This window comes from Bubalus bubalis, chromosome 13, assembly GCF_019923935.1.
Source record: "Bubalus bubalis isolate 160015118507 breed Murrah chromosome 13, NDDB_SH_1, whole genome shotgun sequence".
Taxonomy (NCBI): Eukaryota; Metazoa; Chordata; class Mammalia; order Artiodactyla; family Bovidae; genus Bubalus; species Bubalus bubalis.
In genome coordinates this window covers 68,770,079-68,795,764 of record NC_059169.1, presented here as the reverse complement: position 1 = coordinate 68,795,764, position 25,686 = coordinate 68,770,079, and the positions used below count along the sequence as shown (strand labels likewise).

General features: G+C 48.1%; 2 protein-coding genes across 4 annotated transcripts in view; one reads left to right on the top strand and one right to left on the bottom strand.

Moving 5' to 3' along the window:
• The first annotated feature begins 907 nt into the window (after positions 1–907).
• Positions 908–25,686, top strand: part of SERPINE3 (serpin family E member 3) — a 32,052-nt gene continuing 7,273 nt past the window's right edge. Inside the window, exons 1-6 of one of the 2 annotated variants that reach the window (XM_025262965.3) lie at positions 908–1,374; positions 2,857–3,117; positions 9,709–9,942; positions 11,779–11,976; positions 15,138–15,336; positions 20,104–20,204. In XM_025262965.3, the coding sequence (XP_025118750.3) occupies positions 2,862–3,117; positions 9,709–9,942; positions 11,779–11,976; positions 15,138–15,336; positions 20,104–20,204 (988 nt within the window). In that variant the 5' untranslated portion in view covers positions 908–1,374; positions 2,857–2,861. The remainder of the gene's footprint in view (positions 1,375–2,856; positions 3,118–9,708; positions 9,943–11,778; positions 11,977–15,137; positions 15,337–20,103; positions 20,205–25,686) is intronic. The other variant, XM_006063556.4, reaches the window with a different exon arrangement.
• The window catches only part of INTS6 (integrator complex subunit 6), a 101,900-nt gene continuing 91,733 nt past the window's right edge, over positions 15,520–25,686 (bottom strand). For both annotated transcript variants that reach the window (XR_006543797.2, XR_006543798.2), the window contains 2 exons: positions 19,272–19,438; positions 15,520–15,999 (listed from right to left, as the gene is read on the bottom strand). The gene's annotated coding sequence lies outside the window, so the exon portion shown is untranslated. The remainder of the gene's footprint in view (positions 16,000–19,271; positions 19,439–25,686) is intronic.

Below are 25,686 nucleotides of genomic sequence, written 5' to 3'. Positions count from 1 at the left end.
GATGGGTGGGTGGATGGATGGGTGGGTGGATGGATGAATGGATGGATGGATGGGTGGGTGGATGGATGGATGGATGGATGGGTGGGTGGATGGATGGGTGGGTGGATGGGTGGGTGGGTGAATGGATGGGTGGGTGGATGGATGGATGGGTGGATGGGTGGGTGGGTGGATGGGATGCCCACTCTGGATGCTATAGAATAAGTTATATATATTTATTCCCCCATCATACTACAATTTAGAGTTCAAGGCATGCAAAAAATGCACAATCTCTACATTGAAGATCTGGGGAAATTTCATGCAAAATAATTCTAGAGTTGGAACTCTCCTAAGAGCTATAAACTATTCCAGGCTTGAGTGTCAGCAATTAAGTCCACTTGAAAGTGAAGCGCCCGCTGATTACAGGGGTGTGAGTGGTGGTCAGATGAAAAACAGTCTCATTCTTTTTCAAATATTAACTCTAACAGATGCCTGAGAGAACATTATTGAGAGCTGCATTCATTTCCAAGTGTCTTCTTTTCTTTAATCTCTAACGACGTGTAACCTAACACGTATTTTGTACTTAATACGACACCTAAGAAACTCATAGAAATGTCTACAACTCTGAATTAGGTCACAAGGACAGACTTTGGACAGAATCTGCTTATTCTTCCCCAGAACGTGCCTTCACTTAACTGACAACACAGTCTCTTTCTCATATTGAGTCACCAGATTTATTAACTTCTATATCTTGAGAACAAGATTGCTTAGAGTTCTTATATTTATTGTATTATATATAAATAAATGCGTTCACTTTTATTAATAATAAATAAGGCAAGGCACCTTGTTCCAAACTGATTGTGCTATATTTTGCTTCCCACCCCCCCCCCCACCCTTTTCTGCAGAATGTCATTTGCTAAAAGTTTCAAGTCATGCCCGATGACTAATGTATTGTTCTCTTCCCAGGAGGCGGGGAGAAGCATGAGGTACCTGGTACCCAGCAAAAGCCCTAATGGCAGAGTTATCAGTGAAATTCCTCCAAGTGACAAAGGGCTACAAGAGGGGTTCCTCGCTGGTACAATCAGGTCACAAGCCTAAGCAGGCTTGACGGGTGTGGCTGGCTCCCTCCCCAGGGCCCGCTCTGTTTCCGATCTGGGCTTGGCTGGCCAGGCTAGGCTCCTGCCCCTGGCTCTCTGTGGGACCTCAGGCTCCAGGAATTTGGACTGAGTGGTAGAGACATCGCCGACAGAGACGGCAACTGCCAGCTTCCTCCCTATGCTGTCTTGTGATTCAAAGCAGATTCTGCTCCACTTTTTTAAAAGGGGGAGCACGTTAACACGGGAGACCCACAAGGACAGGAGTCAGCAAGGAAACTTGGACAGTCCCATCCAAGAGAAGGTGAGTGTACAGCTCGTCCGCAGTGAATCATGGCAGGGACGTGGTCACGGGGAGCCTAAGGGCGTGAAGGGTTGATTGCTGCATCCCTGGGGGAGGTAATAGGAGCATCAAGAGCACTGGGAGTTGGTCATTTCAAAAAAGACCCTGGACTGGGGTTTCCAAACACACAGAGAAAGACCCCCATACCTGTGCACACGCCCACCCCTATGATGCCTTTGTGCGCTTGGCTGCAGAAGGAAAGAGCTGAGAAAGAGAGGATGCTTTTCCACGTGGGGTCTTTATCTGAAATAAACACCTTTGAGCCCAGTGGCTTTACATGCCAACTCTCATCCTCAGATGACTTCTTTGGGCTGGGACCCTCTCTCACCAATCCTGCCTGATATCGCAGTCAGACAACAGAACAGAAATTGCCACAGGTTGTCCGTGTGGAGTAGTCACTGAGAACACTTTGTGCCTTGCCTTTCTCTTTGCATTAATTTCCAGCAAAGACACTCTCTTCCTTGAAGGGGTACATCTCTGTAGCAGGAGTTCTATCTGCAGCATTCTGCTCTCTGTGAAAGTGTCCTTTTTATGAAAATAATTCACATCACAAGAATTCTGATATCCTAGGTACAATTAGCTCATGGATCAATATTTTAGTGTGCATTTATATGCTCAGTCTTTCATGGACCACCCAGAGAAGACCAGGACTGGAATCCCAGGCCTGTTTCCACCCCCATGTTTTCTTAAATGACCCACTGAAGTCTCTAAACCTCATCATCTCTATATTTGCAATATAATAACAGCTACCACGTAAGATTGTTGTAATGATTAATCGTGAAAATACAAAGTCCTTTTTAACAGAGTATAGTATTTGTTATTCCTATTATTACTACTGATAGTAGTAATTCCTATTATTCCTACTATTCCTAATAGTGATTCCTATTATTACTACTCATGGCCCAGCTCTGAGCTAACTAAGTACTGAGAAAAATGAGTAAGACGTGCTTTTCAAGTTTCTGAGCCAACATAATGCTTCTGGTCTGACCAGAGCTTCACCCAAGGTCATGCATGTAGTAAGTGACAGTTGTTCAGTTACCCAGTCATGTCCGGCTCTTTGTGACAGCAAGGACCGCAGCCAGGCTTCCCTGTCCTTCTCCATCTCCCGGACTTTGCTCAAACTCATGTCCATTGAGTCAGTGATGCCATCCAACTATCTCATCCTCTGTCATCCCCTTCTCCTCCTGCCTTCAATCTTTCCCAGGATCAGGGTCTTTTCCAATGACAGGGCAGGCCTAAAATTCAGACCTTTCAACTCATGGTTTGATTTCCAGCAAGTGTTTCTAAGGCAGATACAGAGACGCATTCTGCTGCGGGTAGAAGGGTGCCGGGTAACAGGCCTGTTAAGTGATCCTCAGCCGCAGCAGGGCACCAGCCCCTGGCCCACTCCTCTGCAGGATGGAGCAGCTCCTGCCTCACTTGCATCTCTTCCCTCCTCTGCAGGAGCCATGCAGTCTCTTCTACTGGCCCTCCTCCTCCTTCACGTCTGCCCCCCCGGGGGAGCCAGCAACCTCCATGAGGACCTGACCCTGCTGAGGACTGACCTGGCACTTCGCCTGTACCGGAGCGTGGCCGCGGCCAGCAACCAAACCAACCTGGTCCTCTCCCCCGCTGGCGCCTTCATCCCCCTGGAGCTCCTGCAGTTTGGAGCCCGGGGGAACACTGGTCGGCAGCTGGCCCAGGCCCTGGGCTACACCGTCCACGGTAAGCGGACCGCTGCTCCTCCCACTCTGCTGCTCACGCCCACGGCCCTGCTCATACTTACACCTGACCTCATGCTCAGGCTGCCTCGGGTGACAGGCAGAGAAGGCTGCCCACTGGCAAGTGTGCAACAGAAGGCATTGACACTCTACATCATGGTGGTGGCTGTTTAGTCACTCAGTCTTGTCCATGGACAGTAGTCCACCAGACTCCTCTGTCCATGAGATTCTCCAGGCTGGAATACTAGAGTGGGTTGTCATTTCCTTCTCCAGAGGATTTTTCCACCCAGGGATCGAACCCACATCCCCTACATTGCAGGGCTAACTCCCAACCACTGAGCCACCAGGGAAGTCCACATCGTGGTTACTCTTGATAAAATTTCTAAGGTTCCCTTCTACCCTTGGGTTTGGCAGCAATTTCTCCATTGCATTTTACAAGCCCTTTTAGAATGCTTACTAGATGCCAGAAACTGCTAGAAGCACCTTACCAATACAATCTAATTCATTGTAGCAAAAACCCTATTGAGGTAGGTAATTATCTTATCATCCCTATTCTAGAGATAAGCCAATTTAGGCACAGAGCATGTAAGCAAGTTGCCCAAGGTCACACAGCCAGCAAGTGGTCAAGCTGGAACTCAAGCCAGGCTGTCTGGTTCCAGAGACCATCCCACTTTCATAAATGTGTGACTTTTAGGCAGTCATATTTACCAACATAATTCAGAACACCTCTGCCAGTGGGGGCAAGAGTCTTGTGATGCCAGGTCAGCCACACCTGGTCCCACTTGGGGCCTCTGGCCCTGGTCCCAACCTCCCAACTCCATCTGAACACAAACACTTTACACACAACCTTTTTTCTCTATCTAAGAATAAGATGCCAGTGAAAAAGGATGAGAATTAAAATTATATAAATTAACCCTTTTTTAGAGCACCCAGGTACTAATACCAAGACAGCCATAGCAAGAGCTCCCTGGAGGTGGCATCTTGCATTGGCAAGGTGAATGCTCCAGACAGCAGGCCACAGGCATTACCTGTGTGAACTGTCCCCATCCCTCCCCATCCACACCCTGTCCTCTGCCAAAATAATTCTCGTGAGACTGCTGGCCGACCTGCAAATGCGTTTTGTCTCTTAGGATAAGTGAAAATAAACAGAAGTTATCACGTTGAATTTTGCTCGGCAAGTATATTATAGAAATGCACGTATCCGTGGAGTTGCTCTCCAGCCACGTTAGATTCAGTGCAAAGCCATCCATCAAGTATTTCTGAGCTCCTGCTGTGTGGGCTGGTGCTATGCCAGGAATTTAGCAGCCAGGTATATAAGGAACCCTTTGAACACAAGACTCTCAGTCTCGTAGGAACAATGCACACAGAAACACATTTTTAATGAGGGGCAGTTAGTGTACTTATGTGAAATATGTTCGTACCAGGGAGGGAATGATTTATTCCACTAGCAGATCAGGAAGGCTCCCCAGACAACAAGACCCCTGAGCTGGGTTATGAAGAACAAATAGGAATATGAAAGAGGGGCAGGCATTTCGGCCTTGAAACATTTTCTCACAGAAGTCAGGACTAGGGGGAAAGTGAGAAACGCAAATGGAGTTTCCCTGCAGAGCCAGGGAACTGATGACAGTCGGTGCTTTGCTGTCAGGTAACGTCAGGGTACCTGCTTGAGCAAAGTGTGGTGATTAGCAGGGCTTCCATAGAGCCCATTCAAGAATGACCAAATGTCCAGAATGCTTAATGGTCAAACTCTGGGGAACATAATCCCACTTTTTTTTTTCTTACTTATAAATGGCTTCATTATCTCCTGGATCCATGGTTAATTATTACAAACAGGAATGTGCTGCTTGCAGAGTGCTAGTTAACGGAATACCCCTGCATGTGCTTGCCCCCAAATGGCTCAGAGAATCACATGGGTGCTGATTAAGTCAACCTGCTACTGCCCACCACCTGCCCTGTCCCAGTCTTTCTTTTACAAAGGAGCACAGATCAGGAATGTGAACCCACAGCCCAGGGGCTTGGGGCATTGTTCCCATCTGATCAACAGAGCTCTATCCATGTTCGCAATGAGACAATGGGCGCTTGTCTTCTCACTGACATCCAGCCAATAGGTAACCACCAGCAGTTTTTTTTTCAATATTTATTTGGCTGCACTGGATCTTAGTTGCGGCACATGGGATCTTTGACCTTTGTTTTGGCATGCAGAATCTTCTTTTTTGGCTAGGCATGTGAGATCTAGTTCCCTGACCAGGGATTGAACCCAGGCCCCCTGCACTGGGAGCAAGGAGTCTTAGCCACTGGACCACCAGGGAAGTGCCTGACCACCAGCAGCTTTGCCAATATCCCCACCAGCTGGTCCTAAAGCTGGGCATGAGTTTCAAAGCAGACACCAGTGATATCCCCAAAATATTTTTGTTTTCACTGCATGAAAATATGATTTCCCAATGGTCCAAGTTCTAGGGATTTCCAATGCTTTTCCAAGTCAATAAAGAACACATCTCAGCTTTCACACATCTCAGCTTTCTGTCACAAGAACGATGCTGGGAACAGAGGCCTCAGAGATGGGGGTGGGGAAGAATTCTGTTTGATGACGCACGTGGACTCACTTTTACAGTTGTTATGTCACTTGATCCTTATAGAAATCATATGCAATCGCCAAGCCTGCTAAAGTGCCCATTTTACCAGTGAGACAAGAGGTTAATGCGGAGAAGGCAATGGCACACCACTCCAGTACTCTTGCCTGGAAAATCCCATGGACAGAGGAGCCTGGTGGGCTGCAATCCATGGGGTAGCTAGGAGTCGGACACGACTGAGCAACTTCACTTTCACTTTTCACTTTCATGCAGTGGAGAAGGAAATGGCAACCCACTCCAGTGTTCTTGCCTGGAGAATCCCAGGGATGGGGGAGCCTGGTGGGCTGCCGTCTATGGGGTCGCACAGAGTCGGACACGACTGAAGCAACTTAGCAGCAGCAGCAAGAGGTTAATGATTTGCTAAGACTCAGCTCACCCAACAGGCAAGTGATAGAGCCAGGATTCCAATTCCAGATTTTCTGACTCCAAATCCTGTGCTCTTTCCTCAACTCCTTAGCCTCCCTCTCAGCCACTGAGCAGGCATACAAATTTATCTAAGCCCCCTGCCTTCACTGTTTTCCACCAGACTTGGCTTCCCAGGTGGCATGACTGGTACAGAACCCACCTGCCAATGCAGGGGACAAAAGAGATGTGGGTTCAGTCCTTGGGTTGGGAAGATCCCCTGGAGGAGGGCATGGCAACCCATACCAGTATCATTGCCTGGAAAATCCCATGGACAGGGGAGCCTGGTGGGCTACAGTCTATTGGGTTGCAAGAGTCGGACATGACTGAAGTGACTTAGCACACACGCACGTATCCTCACTGCTCTCTCAACCCAACCAAACCCTTTGCACATTGTCCTAAACTTAACTCTCTTTGATCAGCACCACAAAGATGGTTCTGGCCGGCTGAGAATTTCATATACATTAACTTTAAAATCCAGAACCGCCACCCTTTAGATTCAGTGTCACATTCAAGAAGTTCAGTTCAGCTAATATATTGAGGAGGAAGGCTCTTTCTATGCTGGTCTCTCAAATGAGTTAAAAGGCTGGTCTGCAGCAGGACTCAGAAAAATACCATTTCTAAAAAAAAAAAAGAAGAAAAATACCATTTCTTCTAGCATTTTCCTGCCACTCCATGCCATTCCAGGGACTCTCCCTTCAAACTCTCCACCCCTCCCCAGTACACCCCTGATCTACTGCAGTCCTCCCCTCCTTGCTGTTACAGCCACCCAACCCCTCCAGCAACAAAGACGGCTTTGTAGGAGGGGGAATGGGAGGGGAGAGGAATCGAGGCAGTAGTTTCAAGGGCTGCAGGGGAGGCGCAGTTTGTCACTGTGGAAGTCAGTCCCTTTTGCCCCACTGAAGGACATGGCAACCCACTCCAGTATTCTTGTCTGGAGAATCCCCATGGACAGAGGAGCCTAGCGGGCTACAGTCTATGGGGTTGCAAGGAGTCAGACACGACTGGGCGACTAAGCACAGCAGAGACCAGACTAGGAAATACAGGCAACTCAGCAAAACAGAAGGCTCTGTGAGGTTCTCCCCAGCAGAGAGGCAGACTGTTCCCAGCCCACCTGTCCTTCACCTGGCAGGGAGCAGGGGGCAGGGGGTGGTGAGATACCACCCCAACAATCAGATGACAACTGATTGAGCAACTTTATTAATCTGTCTGAACCCCCACTCCCTCATCCATAAATGCGATCATAATTGCACTTAATTCGCAGGGTTGTTGAGAGGATTAAAAGTGATCCTGCTTGCAGAGGGTTTAGCAGAGTTCGTCAACCTTCAGCATTTTTTATTCTGACGATATATATTCATTCCAGCAGCATCTAGAAAACCACTTCCGATGTGCTAATGGTAGGGACAAACTAGGCTCCGGAGGAGATAAGATCTCTCAAGCCCACTGACTCTGCGCCTTGGGCGTGTCTGTCTGGAAGGATGGCGGGTCCCCTGGGCCGAGAGGGGGAGAGGACAGAGAGCTCTGTGACGCTCCCTAAAGTCATGTGACACTAAGGACCACAGACATGTCTCCATTCACCCCTGCAGACAGTCTACACCCCACAGGGACGTGATTCAATGAGTATTTATGACCTTCCTCATGAAAGGACAATCCGATGAGTTATTATTTTTTTCATTCACAGTTTTTTCTCATTAAAACAAAAACAAGCACTTGAGTTAGGCTGCAATTTGCTAGGCTATGTATTTATATATGCCTTGAGTCCAGTTTTTACAGCAGTAGATTCTAAGACGCGGCTTTGGTGATGAAAGTTCTGTGGAGTAAACCTGCCCACACCGCATCCTGCAGCCTGGTGGCTGGGGCCCCCGGCCCAGGGTGTGTTCTGGGTGCCGCTGCCCCCAGAAGGACTTTAGCCAGGCAAGTTAGGGGTGGTGGTGGGGGGGGTGCATCTGCTGCTGTCTCCTGGCCTAGACCTCTGTGAGGGGACATGGAATGGACAGGCACCCAAGCCAGGTAGGAGGGTCATTCCACCTGGTGCCCTAGGAGAGCTGGTGGAGGCAGGGTGGGCAGAAAGAGGGTGCAAAGAGCCTGGGAGTCACGGGGGAGACTTGGGGGCAGCCAGGGGGCTGTCCCTAAGATGAAGGGGAGGCGAAAAGGAGAAGGAAGGGCTGTGTTCCACAGGCAGCCTGCCTGCAAAGGGGTCCTGCTGGCTGGAAAAGCCCTGTGTGCACAGGTCAGGAGGGTATGCCACTGTGTCGTGACTCAGCAGTAGCTCCACATGCTCAGGGGAGAAGAGAAGCCACAGCTGTGAACAATAGTGTGATAAAGAATTCCACCGCAAATATGCAGAGAAGGAAGCGGCCTCCTGCGTGAGCTGTAAATGACTACAAGTCCACCATCAGGAAGGTAGAAGCTATGGACTCTTTCAAATGCCTCGTATTTCAACATTCTCACAGGTTCCCGCTGACATGAATAATGGGCTGTCTGCTGGGGCTCAGAGAGAAGGGGGAATGGGAGGAGTCCTTACCTTGCCCCTAGATTTTCCAGGTTGAAAGCAGAGTTCCACAAAAGACTACATCCAAACGCTGCTCAGTTGTTTAGTTGTGGGGATGAACGTGAGGCCCTGTACCAGAGATAGCGACAATTCAACACCCTGGTCACTGCCCAGTACTGCTACTCGTGATGTTCCCCATAAATCCACTGGCCTCGTACATACTTGAAACCCTCTGCCCACCAGCCCAGGTCTCTCTGCTTTAGCACTGCTCCACATATCTGGCTCGGAGAAGGAAATGGCAACCCACTCCAGTATTCTTGCCTAGAGAATCCTGTGGACAGAGGAGCCTGGTGGGGTGCCGTCCATAGGGTCGCACAGAGTCAGACACGACTGAAGAGACTTAGCATGCATGCATGCCTTGGAGAAGGAAATGGCAACCCACTCCAGTGTTCTTGCCTGGAGAATCCCAGGGACAGAGGACCTGGTGGGATGCTGTCTATGGGGTCGCACAGAGTCGGACACGACTGAAGCGACTTAGCAGCAGCAGCATATATCTGGCTCAAGAAGTTTAGGAAGCACAGTCTTTGGGAGGTTGGTAGTCTTTTTCTATCTGACTTAATCACAGCTAGATTTGGGCTTCCCAGGTGGTTTAGTGGTAAAGAATCCACCTACCAATGCAGGAGATGAGGGTTTGATCCCTGGGTCGGGAAGATCCCCTGGAGAAGGAAATGGCAACCCACTCCAATATCCTTGCCTGAAATCCCATGGACAGAGGAGCCTGGTGGGCTATAGTCCATGGTCGCAAAGAGGCAGACACAACTTAGCGACTGAACAATAACAGCCTGATTTCTTTCAAATCTAGCATGGTTTCTTCCTCCTTGACTTTTCATCTGTGGAACCAGGTTAACTCCTGAGCAACTGAGCTATGACTTATCCAAACTGACTGTCTACGGTGGATGAACCTCGGGACCTAAGAGTGGAGAGGCAGGGGTCCCATTCCCCTGTACCCAGCAAGCAGAGCCGGGGGTAACTCCTGTCTTACACTCACCATTTTGACTGATCTTCTTTGCAGACCCCAAGGTCAGAGAATGGCTCCAGGCTGTCTATGCTGTGCTGCCCAGCACCAGCCCGGGGGCCAAGCTGGAGCTGGCCTGCACCCTCTACGTGCAGACGGGGACACCGCTCGCCCCCTGCTTTGTGGAGCAGGTCTCCCGGTGGGCAAACAGCAGCCTGGAGCTGGCCAACCTCAGGGAGCCCAACAGCACTGCCATGCTGGCCAACGGATGGGGCCCCAGGCAGACCGCAGGTAAGGAAAAACCGTCCAGTTTGATGAGGTTAATGGAGGAAGGCTGGGGAGACAGGTCCCAGCTGTTACCCATCAGAAGCCATGCAGTGGGTACACAGGCAGCCCTCACCTGCAGCAGAGGCTTATCCTCTTGGGAAACCCGACCCTCGAGTGAACAGGGCTCACTTTTGGTTCTGTTCTGTCCCTACCCCACCCCCACCCCACCCCCAGGGACAGACACACAACCCCTCACACACACACCCACACACAAAAGGGTGCTCTTCAGAATCCCAGCAGAGGGAGTCCAGCAGACTTTGGGTCATGCAACATCCCCAGGTGTGTTTCCACTGAGCTCTGTTCTCATCAACCACTAACCCTCTTCAATGCAAAATGCAGTAGGAGCCCAAAATGTGGTTTCTTAGGAATTTCGCTTAAGGCAATAACTGTATGTAATAACTGTATATAATGTTTAGCCCAGGGTTATCTTAATGTGCAGCAATTAGGGATGGTTTAATGAAAATCAGCACCTGCTTTGGCAGGCTACAGTCCAGAGTGTAGCAGGGAGTCAGACAGGACTGAGCACGCACACATATCACGCAGTTGTAATTACCATCAAAGATGATGAACGTCACGAACACTTACTGAGTGCTCAGTTTATTTCTTCAGCACTCTTCTAAGTACTCTGTGGTTACGAGCTCAGTTTCCCCTCGCCATAGTCTTAAGAGCTAAGTGCCATCATTGTCCCCGTTTTGCAAACGGAGAAACAGAGGCACAGAGAATTGGGCCTGCAGCCCTATATCCACAGAGTAGGGGATTCTAACCCAGGCAGTCTGGCTCCAGCGTCCTTGACGATTACAAAGGTTACAGAGAACTAGGGAGAGCACCGAAGACCCAATGTTTAAAAAGGCACAACAGGGAACATGCACTTTATGAATCAAGAAACAGCATGTGGGCAGGCGCGCAAAGGCGAACTGAATATTAGGATCTTTATTGATAAGGAGGTTTCCCCTCCCAGTTTGCTCCAACATTTCACAACGTCTTTCAGTTTACTTCAAAATGTTTAACTCCCTGCTGCAGCTCGTGGCGCTGCTGGGAGGCCCGAGGCCACGGTCAGCTGCTATCAACCCCAGGGGTGAATGGTCCTCTAAGAAAGAGACGGTACCCCTGAAAAGACCGGGGCCAGGCTGCTTGGATTCAAGGCCAAGGTCTCCATCTTGGGCAAGTGGGCAGATGGTGGCTTTGTTGCTCACAAGTATGTGACCTTGGACAACCTTGGGGCCCCATCTAAACTAGGAATAACAACAGAACTGGTAGGAGGAGTCGAGGAGGGTTTGCTGAAGCCTTGAAGACAGAGCCTAGCACAAAGGACATGTTTATTAAAGGGATAAAGAGCTGGAAGGACGCAGCCCCTTGACAGGTGGCCAGCCAGCTCCCCTCTTAGGTAAGGCAAGAGACTTAAAGTCCGTGCCCTGGAGGTCATCATGTAAACAAAGGCTCCGCCAGGGATGAGGCCCAAGAGCACTTGGGGTGAAGGGAGTCGGGGGTAGGGGTGACACTGGGCAGCACCCAGTCTCACTTTTTAGTCTCACCCCCGCCCCAGGGGTCTGCCTGAGCAGGGCAGCCTTCTGCTTCTGGGAAACAATCCCAGCCAGAACTAGCCAGAACTAACTGGAACCAGCCCGTAGCACCCCAAGCTATACATAAAAAAATAAAAAATTAAAGCCTGGTCTCCAACCACAGCTCTTTACAAGCACCACAGTTCCACAGCTAAGAGTACGAACAAGCAAGCCACAACCCTCCGCGGATGCCTCACGCGGGCGGCAGCCTCTCAGCGGCCCCCTGCTCTCTTGCTCGCAGGGGACGGGCCTGTGGGCTCCGCGTGGGAGCGCGGTGGCGGCGCGGAGTCTGCGCAGCTGGTGCTGGTGAGCACCGTGTCCTTCCAGAGCGCCTGGCGGCATCAGTTCTCCTCGGACACTCAGCTCCTGCCTTTCACCTGCGCCCAGGGCCTGACCCTCGAGGTTCCCATGATGTACCAAATGGCCGAGGTCAACTACGGTGAGCGGGAGGAGCCCGGGAAGGGAGGGCTGGGCTCCGCTCTAAAAGGATGCGGCTGAGTGGCGCTGCGGGTCCCTCTGCGGTACCAGGCGCGCCGCCGAGGAGTAAGCGAAGGCCAGGGAGGTGGAGACTCAGGACAGTGAGGGAGCCGATGGGGAAGAGAACCCCGATTTCATGCCTGGCCTTTACCTCTGCACGGAGCAAAGCGGGGAGTCATGTGACTGGGCAAACCCCCTTCCCCTGGCAGTCACCTCCTCAAGATGAACACCTGCCTCAGCGTTTGGTGTTGAGAAATGACGGTTGGTGGAGAGTCCAGTCTAGAAGTTTCCCTAGAGCATGTCCATCCGGAAGTGCTCATCACTTTGCCCGCCCATCCTGCTGGAAGTCACTCGTCTCCCTCGTGGTGGGGTGCAGGTGGGGTGCACCTGCAGCTCCCCTTCCCAGCAGACTATTGTGTGTGCTGTGGACGCTCCAGGGTGGGGGGCCCAGCAAGACCAGGCAGGAAGGGCTCCGCTGCCCTGCCTGCCTCACATCTCCTCTCCTGGTCACCCCTCTAAACCCTGGTTTGCTTGCTCAGCCCCCTCCAGCTTGTGGGACTAATTATGTTCTTATTCCAGAAGAAGTCAGTGAGACTTAAAACAGTGTTTTAGGAGCTTTGGTGTTGAGAACACTTGCTATCATCCTGCTTTGCCTCCATACAGGACCCTTGTGAGTTCCCAGTGCATTTATTCATTAGTTTATTCAACCAATAATTATTCATTGAGGTCAAGTAAGATGGGAATGAAAGAACGTCTGTTGAATAAGTAAACATACATTTACAATGGATTGTATTGAAAGTGAAAAGTGAAAGTCACTCAGTCGTGTCCGACTCTTTGTGACCCCTTGGACTATACAGTCCATGGAATTCTCCAGGCTGTAATACTGGAGTGGATAGCCTTTCCCATCTCCAGAGGATCTTCCCAACCCAGGAATCAAACCCAGGTCTCCTGCATTGCAGGTGGCTGCTGCTGCTGCTGCTAAGTCGCTTCAGTTGTGTCCGAATCTGTGAGACCCCATAGATGGCAGCCCACCAGGCTCCCCCATCCCTGGGATTCTCCAGGCAAGAACACTGGAGTGGGTTGCCATTTCCTTCTCCACTGCATGAAAGTGAAAAGTGAAAGTGAAGTCACTCAGTCGTGTCCAACTCTTAGCGACCCCATGGACTGCAGCCCACCAGGCTCCTCCATCCATGGAATTTTCCAGGCGAGAGTACTGGAGTGGGGTGCCATTGCCTTCTCCGCATTGCAGGTGGATTTTTTACCAAATGAGCCAGAGTTGACCCAAAAGTTCATTCAGATTTTTCCATAAGCTATTGTGGAAAAACTCAAACAAACTTTTTAGCCAACCCAATAATTCTTGCTCCTAACACTTTCCTGTCGCTGCTGTGACCCATGCTGGTTGATCTGTCTGCTGGGTGATGCTGGCAGGCAGACTCCGAGATGTTCCTGTTCTCCCCAGCACAGTGCAGGGTGGCTGGGGAGAACAGCCACGCAGGGTGGCTGGCACATAATGGAGGCTGAGCAAGTATTTACTGAGCAGATACAAAAAGGTGTATGAACCATGCCCCTGTCTTTCCCTAGTGATTGTAAGATTTTGCTGCAGTGGCCAGTCGGCTCTGCTGTCTGTCCACCCTGAGGCCCAGGCCCTGCTGTCCTCCCAGGGAAGGGATCAAGCCTGGAGTTCTGCCTGAGACTGGGGCTGCCACAGGCTGCGAAGTCAACCCAGCTCACGTAGATTGCTCCCTATGATTTGCCCGCCCTGTCCCATCACTGGGTCTGGCCACTACATCTGCATTCACCAGAAACCCTCTCTGGGTCTCCTGATCTCGGGCCATTTGTGTCTGCTGCCACCTGTCCCATCACACACTTCTGAAATTAGGCTGTGCCCAGTGGCCTGGACTTGTCCTTGGCCAGTCATAGCCATCACCCACAAGCTCCCACCTGTCCATCCTGAAGCCCATTTGTTTATGTCACAGGGTACAAATTATCAGTCCGAATCCAGCCTGAACTCCTGTTTCCTTAGGTCTTTGCAATGCTTTGGGCTTCCCAGGTGGCTCAGTAGTAAAGAATTTGCCTGCCAATGCAGGAGACCTGGGTTCAATCCCTGGGTCAGGAAGATGCCCTGGAGGAGGAAATGGCAACCCACTCCAGTACTCTTGCCTGGAAAATCCCATGGACAGAGGAGCCTGGTGAGCTGCAGTCCATGGGGTCACAAAGAGTCAGATGTGACTTAGCAACTGAGCATGCTCGCACGCATGCATATGCAGTGCTTCAGATGCTGGGAAATTTCATGTGACATCTAGGCTTAGAGCTTTGGTTGCATGAGTGTGTGCTAAATCGCTTCAGTCAGACTCTTTGCAACCCCGTGGACTGTAGTCCACCAGGCTCTTCAGTCCATGGGATTCTCCAGGCAAGAGTACTGGAGTGGATTGCCATTTCGTTCTCCAGGGGATCATCTCAACCCAGGAATCAAACCCACGTCCCCTGCGTTGCGTTGCAGGCAGATTTTTTACCGCTGACCCAGGCAGCGCTTCAATCCAGGAGACACGGGTTCAATCTCTGGGTCAGGGACAATCCCCTGGAGGAAGGCATGGCAACCCACTCCAGCACTCTTGCCTGGAGAATCCCATGGACAGCAGAGCCTGGCAGATTACAGTCCATGGGGTCGCAAAGAGTCGGACACGACTGAGCAACTTCACTGGTTCACTGGTTGCCACTAGCGCCACCTGGGAAGCTTTTAGTTGAAAGATAGGAAGATCTGGCACCAAGAGCCTGGGTCCTGATATGGCAACAAGAGGCCAGGATTGTGGTGGCCGTCCCTTTAAGAGGGGTTAGGCTCTCCTGCATGCCAGTACCCCCATCCTGCCCGGCCGCTGCAGGCCCCAGGACTCAATCCACATATGGATATCTTAGAGACATTCTAGGTCTTAGGATCAGCAAAGGTGGCCACAAGCCCCCAACAGGCTTGGTCCTAAAACAGCTCCCTGAAGGTGAGGTGGACACCTGATTGTTAATAAAATGCATTGTTTCCAGTTCTGGGAGCTGGCCCCTCCCAGGGTCCGGCACTGTCTGTTTCCTTGGGCTCCCGGGACAGAACTGATCCCCCATCCACTGAACCCCCAGGCCAGTTTCAGGACCCTGCGGGCCATCAGGTGGGGGTGCTGGAGCTGCCGTACCTGGGAAACACGGCCAGCCTACTCCTGGTGCTGCCTCGGCACAGAGACACAGCGCTCAGCCACATTGAGCCCCACCTCACAGCCAGCCTCCTCCATGCCTGGACCGCCAGCCTGAAGAGAGCCCGGATGGAGGTGTTCCTGCCCAGGTGAGCGGCTGCATTGTCCTGTCGGCGGGCTCCTAGGCCTGCTCCAGTCGGCCAGACCTGCATTACAGAACCCGGGCGGCTGGCTCTAGGGTCTGTGCAGTTACCTTGGAGAGTGCCTCTAAATCTTATCACATCCTAAGAGTATACAGCCATCATTTTTCAAAACTAAACAGGCAAGATTGCTTATGCAGTTGAGCAAATACAGATATAATTCCCATCAGAAGGCAAACTGAAGCATAAAAGTTGAAGGCTTTACATCCTTGCACTGAAGGTTTCATTCTTTCTAAAGAGAGGTGAGCCTTTCTTTAAGAAAACCCAATAGGTACAAATACAAAACCCCAAGAGGTCAAAAAGTTAAATGATGGTGCTGGATTTTTCTTCTCCAAAGCAAAACCTATTTGCGAAACTCATTACTTTACAAAGGGTTCCTCAAGGAGCATCTCTAAATGATAAGCTTCATTTGAAATCAGAGTAAATGCATAATTAATTTGGAGACCAGCAGCTAAACAAAAAAAATTATCCGAGGGTTCATTTGCAGTGTGTGGATTCTTCATGCTCCTCCCCACTGGCCACCTCAGCCTCCTCCACTGACCAGGCTCTCTGCATTGCTGAGCCAGAGGCCTTGGCAGGATTCCTTTGAGGAGTTAAAAATAAGTCCAGGCCCTGGAACAAAAAACAGAGAGAGAGAGAGAGAGACCAGTGAGTGAAGGGCCAAGGTCTAAAGTGAGATCGGCCTAGCGAAGGCAGAAGGTGAATTAAACTCAGACATAATGCCTATCTCTCCAAACCAAATATTTGAACCCCAAATCAAAGCCCAAAGACTGGCTATTTCAGCAGATCTCTCTAGCATGAAGCAGAAGCAAGCCTGATGTTTCTGTTATGTTTAAGAGAAGCTCAGCAAAGGACGAAGAGCTTTCAAGGCTAACAATAGAGAGAAAATGCAGCTGTGGGAGTAGGACTTTGCTACAGTCTCTTTGAGTGTAGGAGACAAATGGCTGGCCTCGTCCTGGAGCAGCTGATGTAAGGAAGAGGCCCCAGGGAGATGCCCAGCGCCACTGAGAACTATTCACTGGTGCTGATTCTGCCTCTAGAACTTGCAATCCCTTGAGAAAAGATCCTAAAAAACTCTGGAGGATGGGGAAGGGACAAGAAGGCAGAGGTCATAGTAACCCAAGTATTCATTCACACTTGACCTTATCTGGATTAAAACAAAAAAAATTTTTTAATCTAAGACTATTCAGCCTGCTATCTGAGAAGAATATAAGATTTTAGGGAAATAAAACTTCCCTTATCTTTTAGGGGTGTTTCACAGGCAAAACTAACCAAGTTTATTGAAAAGACTGTTCTGTCTTCCATTGAATTTTCTTGACACTCTTGTCAAAATCAATTGGCCATAAATATAGGTTTATTTCTAGACTTCTAGTTTTATTCTCGGAGAAGGCAATGGCACCCCACTCCAGTACTCTTGCCTGGAAAATCCCATGGACGGAGGAGCCTGGAAGGCTGCAGTCCATGGTGTCGCTGAGGGTTGGACACGACTGAGTGACTTCACTTTCACTTTTCACTTTCATGCATTGGAGAAGGAAACAGCAACCCACTCCAGTGTTCTTGCCTGGAGAATCCAGGGACGGGGGAGCCTGGTGGGCTACCGTCTATGGGGTCGCACAGAGTTGGACACGACTGAAGTGACTTAGCAGTAGCAGCACACTCTTGGTTGCTTGCTATAGCTTTTTAATCCATTTAGAAATCAGCAGTATGAGCCCTTCAACTTTGTTTTTTTTAAGATTGTTTTGGCTATTCTGGGTTCCATGTCTTTCTGTGTGAGTTTTAGGATCAGCTTATCAGTTTCTGGCAAATAAACAGCCAGGTTCTTGATATGGACTTTGCTGACTCTGTAGATTAACTTAGGGAATATTGCTTTATAACAATATTAAGTATTCCAGTCCATGAACACAAGATGTCTTTGGTTTTCTTCAGGTTTTCTTTAGTTTTTATCAAAGGTGTTCTGTAGTTTTCAGTGTACAGGTTTTGTTAAATTTCTAGTATTTTATTCCTTTCGATGCTATTGTAAATGGGATTTCATTTTCAGATTGTTCATTGCTAGTATAAAGAAACAGTTAATTTTTGTATCTTGATCTTGTATCCTGCCACCTTGATGAACTCACGTATTAGCTCTAATATTTTTTTGTCTGTGTGTATGTGTGTGTGTGTGTATTCCTTAGGATTTTCTATATACAAGACCAGGTCGTCTGTGAATAGAAAGGGATTTAGTTCCTTCTTTTGATTCTGGGCACATTTGCTTTCTCTTTCTTGTGTAATTGCCCTGCACACTCTCCAGTAAAGTGTTAAATAGAAGTGGTGATCATCTTTATCTTGTTCCTGATCTGGGGGAAAGCATTCAATCTTTCACCATTAAGGATGATGCTAGCTGTAGGGAGTTGTAAATGCCCATTTTGAGGTTGAAGAAATCTCCTTCTATCCAAGTTTGTTAGGTGGTTTTTGTTTTTATAAAAGAATGTCAAGTGCTTGGACAAGTACTTTTTCTGCATCTCTTGAAATGATCATGTCACCCTTGTCCTTTATTTCATTAATATGGTATTTTACATGGATTGATTTTCATATGTCAAACCCACCTTGCATTCCTGGGAGAAATCCCACTTGGTCATAGAGGGATTTATATGTTGCTGGATTCAATTTTTTAATATTTTGTTGAGGATTTTTACATCTGTGTTCACAAGGGACACTGGTCTGTCATTTTCTTGTGATATCCTTGTCTGGTTTTGGTAAAGGGTGTTTTTTCTAACCCAAGATATTTTTGTAGCATCTCTTCTGGCCTGGCCTTCGTAGCCATACAAGAAACAAATCACTGTCCTCTTTCATAGTCATACCTCGTTTTTACTGTTGTCTTTAGTTACTAAAAATGGTATTACCCAGCTTTATCTCCTACCATAACCACCATACGTGGCTTCAAACATACCTTAGCTCTTAATCAGTATCAGTGAGAAACAATAGAACCACAGAGGTAACAGTAAAGTGTGTGAGCTGTCCTGGACGTTGTTCTGAGCACTTTACCAGGATTACGGCACTTACTATTCACAAAACTAAGAACTGAGCACTAGTATTAGGCCCATTTCCTAAGTAGAGAAACCGAGGCAAAGCGACTTGCCCAGGTTCCCTCAGCTAGCACGAGGCTGAGCCAGCATTCACGCCTAGGCACTGGGTTCCCAAGTTCATGTTCTTAACCGATATGTTCAGCACTGAGAGTTCTCAGAAAAGTGAGGTTTAAGGATTTAAGAAAATTTCAGAGAAGGTGGTTTAAAAACTTTTTTTGAGGAACTTCTCTAGGGGTCTACACTGCCAGTGCAAGGGGTGTGGGTTCGACCCCTGGTCAGGGATTGAAGATTCCTCATGCTGAGAGGTGTAGCCCCCACAAAAAAATTTTTTTTAATTTTTGTGAAACATCAGCATACTTAGAGAAAGCTGGTGCCTTTTTTGGAAACTATGGCCAAGATTCAGAACACACATTTATGAGAAAATCTGATACCTTTGTTTAAAATATTGGGCACATTGTCTTGTATGGCAGTGAAGAACTTGGATATTTAACAGTCTGGTACAGTATTTTTATTCTCCAGTAAGTTCTGCATGATTTATAGAAAAGACCATCTCAATTCCAATTTGGAAGTTTTTTTGTTCTCAAAGGAAAATCACATCATTCATCCTTTTAAAGCCTCCTTCAATAGTAAAGTTTTAAACGCCTTGCCCTTGGAGAAACATGATAAAGCTGGTGGGCTGGTTTTTCCTGCTCTCGGGACTTAACTGGGAAAACTAAAGACCCACGCTGCACACAGCAAACGTGAAAATATGTTGTATCAAATAGAAAAATGTTCAACGAGCCACTATTAGCTGGCAGTTAGTCAGCAACTTCTTTTCCGCACCTACTGTGTGTGAGATGCCAGCCAGGAGGCAGATGGCAGGTGGCAGGGTGTAGACACCGAGAGCACAGGCTCTGGGCTCCGTCAGCCTCGTCCAGGCAGGCTCCGTCGCAGACTCAGGACGTCCTCTTGGGCAAGCTCCTTAAACTCTTCAAGCCTCAGTGTTCTATCTGTAAAACGAGAATAATAACACGGTTACGTGATGAAGAGATGAGATCATCCACATAAAATACTTGTAGTGCCTGGCACATGGTATGCACGCATGGGTGCTCAGTCGCGTCCGACTCTTTGAGACCCCATGGACTGCAGCCCACCAGGCTCCTCTGTCCATGGGATTCTCCAGGCAGGACTACTGGAGTGGGTTGCCATTTTCCTACACATGGTAAGCACTCATTAAATATTAATTATTATGAAGAAATAATGAGCCTCTTTTCTCAAATAGTTTACAGTATCATAAATAACACTAATAGGAAACAGACCATTCTATACATCAAAAGAGTGGAACAAAGTGCTTAATAGGGCTTAAAATACTGAAGGTCACAGAACAGCTGGGGAAGAGGAGGAGTGATGGCTGAACTGAGCTTAGAGGAGAGGATAGTACAATTCAAATTCAAGGCAGACCTGGAAAGAACAGCAGAAGCAAAGGTCCAGAGGTGGGAGAAGGGGCTGTGGGGTCAGATTAGTCAGGGGGTCGGGGTGTGGGAAGGAGCAGTGATAGATGAAGTTGGAAGTGAGCCTGGAGCTCCCTGACTTTGAAGGGAGGGGCGTGGGTTGGCATGTGATGAATATCAAGATGAGAATCTTAAGTGAAAGTGTATATCTTTTGTTGTTTTAGGTTCAGGATCCAAAATCATTTCGACTTGAAAAACATTTTATATTCCTGGGGAGTCATCGATCTTTTTGATCCACTCAGAGCTAACTTGAAAGGAATTTCAGGTAACAACAGTTCTTTTTCCAAGTATATTGGCATTGTGTGTGTGGTGGGGGGGTGGGGTAGGTGCTGTTTTTAATCAGTAATCATGCACTGATGAAGGGATTCACACCTACAAAGCCTTTAGAGGTAAACAGCCAGAGTTGATGTGGCTTAAAAGAATAAAGAAAGTGCTTTACTGTATATAAGAACATGCTGCTTCAGATGCCAGATTTGGGTTGGACTTTGTGGGGGCGGGGGTGTTTCTTGAGATGGCCTCTAAGCACCACACCTTCAGAGTGAAGTCAGTGATCAGAGGTCACAATACAGCTCCCCTCCCTCTGCCCGTCATGATAGGAGAAACCAGAGATACTGGTACAACAGAGCCCATCATTCTGACCTCCCACCATCACTCTTCGTTTCTATCTCTGCCCCCTCCCTCCCTCCCTGGACCTCTCTGTCTTCTTCTAATGAACTTACCCTCATCCATCCAACTTCCTTTCTTCAAATTACTTCCACAAATTATAACCTGGCCTTAAAATGTTCTCTCCCCCAGAGTATTAGATTTTGTGGCTTATAGTAGACGAGCTCCTGCTAATCTACGGGCTCTGCATTCACCTGTGGTCTGACAGAACTGACATCTAATGTTAAAAGAGAGGGGAAAGCCAGAACCTAATGTTTCAGAATCCTCCCAGGAGACCACTGGCGAAACTACTGCCAACTCCAAAGACTCGGGTTCGTTGCTGCTCTGGATAGTAATGAACTATCTGTGCGAAGATGACCCTGGAGCAGGCATTGCCTTGGCCTTGATGCTTTCCTTGCCCGTGGAGCTGATGAAACCTCTGTTTGGAATGCTAGAACCTCATAGCTCAGATATGTTTTCTAAAGCCTTGCTCAGATTTCTTTCTTAAGCCACTGCAGGGAAAAAAAAAAGTGAGTTTAGTCCACAACAGAGTTTCAGCTTGGATATTAGACGTGACCAGTTAGACTCCATGGCAAAGTTACTTATCAGAAAACACACGAGGAAGACTCTATTCTAGGTTATTTATAATCTCCCAGCTCTGAACTTATTGCCTAAACATGCAAAGAGATAGTAAGCAAAGCAATAGTCAAGTTTGGGCCCAGTGCCCCCCAACAATGCTTGGCATACAGTGGGGAGCCAGTAAATTCTGTTGACTTGGTGACTGGACTCTACCAGAAATTTTCCCTGGTGACACAAACATAATCTGGCACTGCCAGGAAAAGAAGACTAGAGCTAAAGGCTAAGAGGCAAGGAAAGAGCAAGGGATGAAGGATTTGTGTGCAGTCTATCTTTAATAACACAATCCCATCACAATCTTTGTGGCTCTGGAGCTCAGCTATGGCATTCCTGTTTTGACCAGCCTAATTCAAAATTTGGGAGCCATTCTGACCTTCTCTTCCACACCGCTACATTCCAGTAGTCACTGTGACTCACTGATTGTTCCTTCATCATTTTCAGAAATACATCCTAAAAGGCAGTCAACCCTGTGTCCTCAAAAAGAATTGAGCTCAACCCACATGATGCAGTTCTCCTATCAGTAAAGACCTCTGAGGCTCAGAGCTCCTTTGACAAGATCTAACAAGCAGCTGAGTTTAAAAAGAACCTTTTAAAATACCTAACCTCTTGTTTTACAATGCAATTAAAGTCTACTTATTTTTGCTCAAATCAGCAGAAATATAGGCTTATGGATCTGGCTTGTTAAACAAGTATCAAGCAGTTACCACACACCAAGTGGGAAGCTTGCATGCCTATTTCCTTCAAATAAAATATATCCACCTTACAATCTTCTCCCATAAAGTTTTATTCCTCTAACACAGGGATTACCAAATGAGGGCCTACCACCTGTTTTTATAAATAAAGTTTTATTGAAACACAGCCACTCCCATTCATTTAAACTCACCCATGGCTGCTTTCCTGCTATAATGGCAGAACTGAGACTTTGCAACAGATGCCATATGCTCTATAATGGCTAAAATATTTAATATCTGGCTTTTTACAGATAGAGTTAGCTGTCTAAAATACTGCTTTCCGATGTCTTTCTTTAAATATGATCAATAGACTAGTTACTTCTGTGCCTAAGTAGACTGTTGACTTAATTCTGGAGACATGGCCACTGAATCTAACAATAGATGTGTCATGCCTAAAATGGGGTAGCCACCTCCCACCTCACATCTTACTTGCAGAGATGAAATTATCATACAGCAAAGCAAATTATCATACAGCAAAGAGAGCTTGACAGAGAGCAAGTGATCAGAAAATGCTGGTCTCCCATCCTACAATTAACAAGGGGCCTCCCATCCTACAATTAACAAGTAGTTTTGTACTACTAATGGACACTCAGCAACCACTGGGAACATTTGGTTTTTTCTTTCTATTTGGCACCAAAGCCCAGAATCAAGTTCCCCTTCTCCATTTAAAAAGTCACTCATTTCTTCTTTTATGGCCTCAAATCCTATTTTTGCTGCATGAAGAACGCCCAGCTGGGCCTATGCTGTTTTTCTAGCCACCTAGGCACTACATGTTATGAAGCTTTTAAGAATAATGCCAGTGTCACTCACACTAAAGACACCAGCTAGAGATCCACTTTCTGAGCAGTCCCACTTCCTGTAGGCTTTGATACCAACCCAAGCTTCCTAATCTAAGAAATAGTCCTTGTGCACAAACTTGAAACTTTGAAGAAACTGTCTTATTCTTAACTTTTGTGACTGGTTTCCAACCTCTGCTCGGGAAGACGTACAAGCTCCCTATTTCTATGATGTGAATGAACAAACCAGCCAGAGTTGTTTGGTTGTGAACTGAAGTTAACTTATGCCATACCAGTGATTGGGCAGAGCTAGAGAAGGTCATCAAGATAGCAACATAGGTCATTCTGGTCTTCAGTCTCTTTCCCAAGAAGACCAACTAGCAAGTCTCCACACATACATCAACATTGTAGAAATGCCCTCACCTGGGGGTGAGGCTGAAGCACCCCTCTGAAACACAGAGACTGAGAAGGACCACGTTAGAAAGTAAGAAGAAATGGTTTCCCTGGTGGCTCGGGGGTACAGAATCCGCCTGCCCATGTAGGAGACATGGATTCGATCCCTGGGCTAGGAAGATCCCACACGCCGCAGAGCGACTAAGCCCATGTGCACCACAGCTATTGAGCCTGTGCTGTGGTGCCCGAGAGCTGCAACTGCTGAGTCCACGTGCCCCACAGCCCGTGCTCCACAACATGAGACGCCCGCACACCACAGCTAGAGAGTAGCCCCCACTTACTGTAACTAGAAAAAAGCCCATGCAGCAATGAAGACCCAGTGCGGCCAAAAGTAAATAAAGTTATACTTTTTTTAAAAAGGCATAAAAAGAAAGTAAGAGGAATGGCTCCTTTCTGACCACATCACCACCCGCTCCAGGCTGACGCAGCACTGCACCGAGTGTGCCCCCTGGTCCATGGTTTCTCCAGTGAGAGAAGAGAGGCCCAAGGTGGACATCTGGCTCATCCAGCTCATTCAAGTGTTTCAGGACACATCCTGGCAGACCCACTCAGGTCCTGCCTCACGGATCAGAGAGATGGAGAAGGGGGGCAAAGCCTACATACAGCATTCAGCACCTACACCTTAAAAGAGCATACTGCAGTGCACCTGAGCAAAATCCCCAGCCAGAAGCAATGCCCATGGGCAGAGCCAAGCCAGTGGCCCCATCTGGCCAGAGGGCTCAGTTGGCTCTTCTTGGGATTTGGGTCTCTGGTGAAAGGGCCACCATACTCCCAACTCACCCAGGCAGGAAAGCAAGTTCACAGCCCAACCTAACCACCAAGCATAGTCTCATGTCCCACTCATGCAGGAAGCCTGGCCAGAGAACCCAGATTGCCAAGAAGCCTATCCTACGGCCGTGCTTGGGCAGAGCTAAGTCAGACGCCCTGCCCAACTGTTGAGCACAGTCCCTGACACCACATAACCAGGAAGCCTGATCATGGACTGTGGATGACCTTCGAGCTCAACTCATGGTACCACCAAGCCAAAGCCCAGCCTGTGGCCCCACCTGACACGGAGCCCAGCCAATAGCACCATCCAGTTGGGAAACACACCCTGAGTCCCCATCTGACCAGGAATGGTTGCAGAGCCCAGCCCACAGCTGCCCAATCATACCATCCTGCCAGGGAACACAGCCTGCAACCTCACTCAACCAGAGGTGATTACCGAACTAGCAGCTCAACCCAACCATGAAACATAGCCAGAAGCTCCACCTAAAGAGGAAGCCCACCCAGTGGCTCCACTAGAACGCACAGTCTAGCCAGCAGTCCCACCCAACCAAAGAACCCAGCCAGCAGCAACCCCTGCAATCTCTGAGCATATGCAGTAGCCTTGTTCAAACAGAGACCCTGATAGAAGGCCTCACCCATCCATAGCTGCTGGGAGCTGACTGGTGAAGGTCTTTTTCCTGCCACAGCAAATCTATAAAGTCTGGGAGAGCAGACTGCTTACTTTAAATACATAGATGTTAATGCAAGGAATGAAGGCACATGAAGGATTAGAAAAACATGATAGAACTGAAAGAAACAAATAAAACCCCAGTAACTAACTCCAGTATGCTTGCCTGGAGAATCCCATGGACAGAGGAACCTGGCAGGCTGTAGTCCATGGGGTCGCAAAGAGTGGGACATGAATGAGCAACTAACACCCACTCACTCAACTCTCATAGAGAAATGGAGATCTATGAACAAAGAATTCTGAGTAATCCTCTTAAAGAAGTTCAGTAAACTACAGGAATGCACAGACAAAACTGAGAAAACAGTGCACAAATAAGTAAGTTCAAGAAAGAAACAGAAACTATCAAAAAACCAAAACAGAAATCCTAACGCTTAATACAGTCACTGCACTGAAGATTAGAGCCTCAACAGCAGAATTGATCAAGCAAAGGAAAAAACAAAAACCCCAGTGAATTACATTTGAAATTATCTAGTAAGAGGAGCAAAAGGAATAGAGTGAAGAAAGCCTACGGTAGTTGGCTTTCTTCAAAGCCAGCAATATATACGCTATGGGAAGGAACAATATATACACTATGGGAATCCCAGAAAGAGAAGAGAGAGGGACAGAAAGTCTATTTAAAGAAATACTGGCTGAAAATTTCCCAAAATTGGAGAGAAAAATGGGCATCCAGATTTTTGAGGGCCATGACCCCAAATAGGTTGTACTTGAAAAGGGCTACCCTGAAACACGTTATAATTAGTCTAAAGTCAAAGACAAAGAATTTGGAAAGCAGCAAGGGAGAAGGGGGACTTCCCTGATGGCTCAGACGATAAAGAATTCGCCTGTGATGCAGGAGACCCAGGTTCAGTCCCTGGCTTAGGAGGATGCCCTGGAGAAGGAAATGGCAACCCACTCCAGTACTCTTGCCTGGAGAATCCCCATGGACAGAGGAGCCTGACAGGCTGCAGTCCATGGGGTCTCAAAGAGTTGGACACAACTAAGCAACTAAGCATGCACACAAGAGAAGAAACGAGT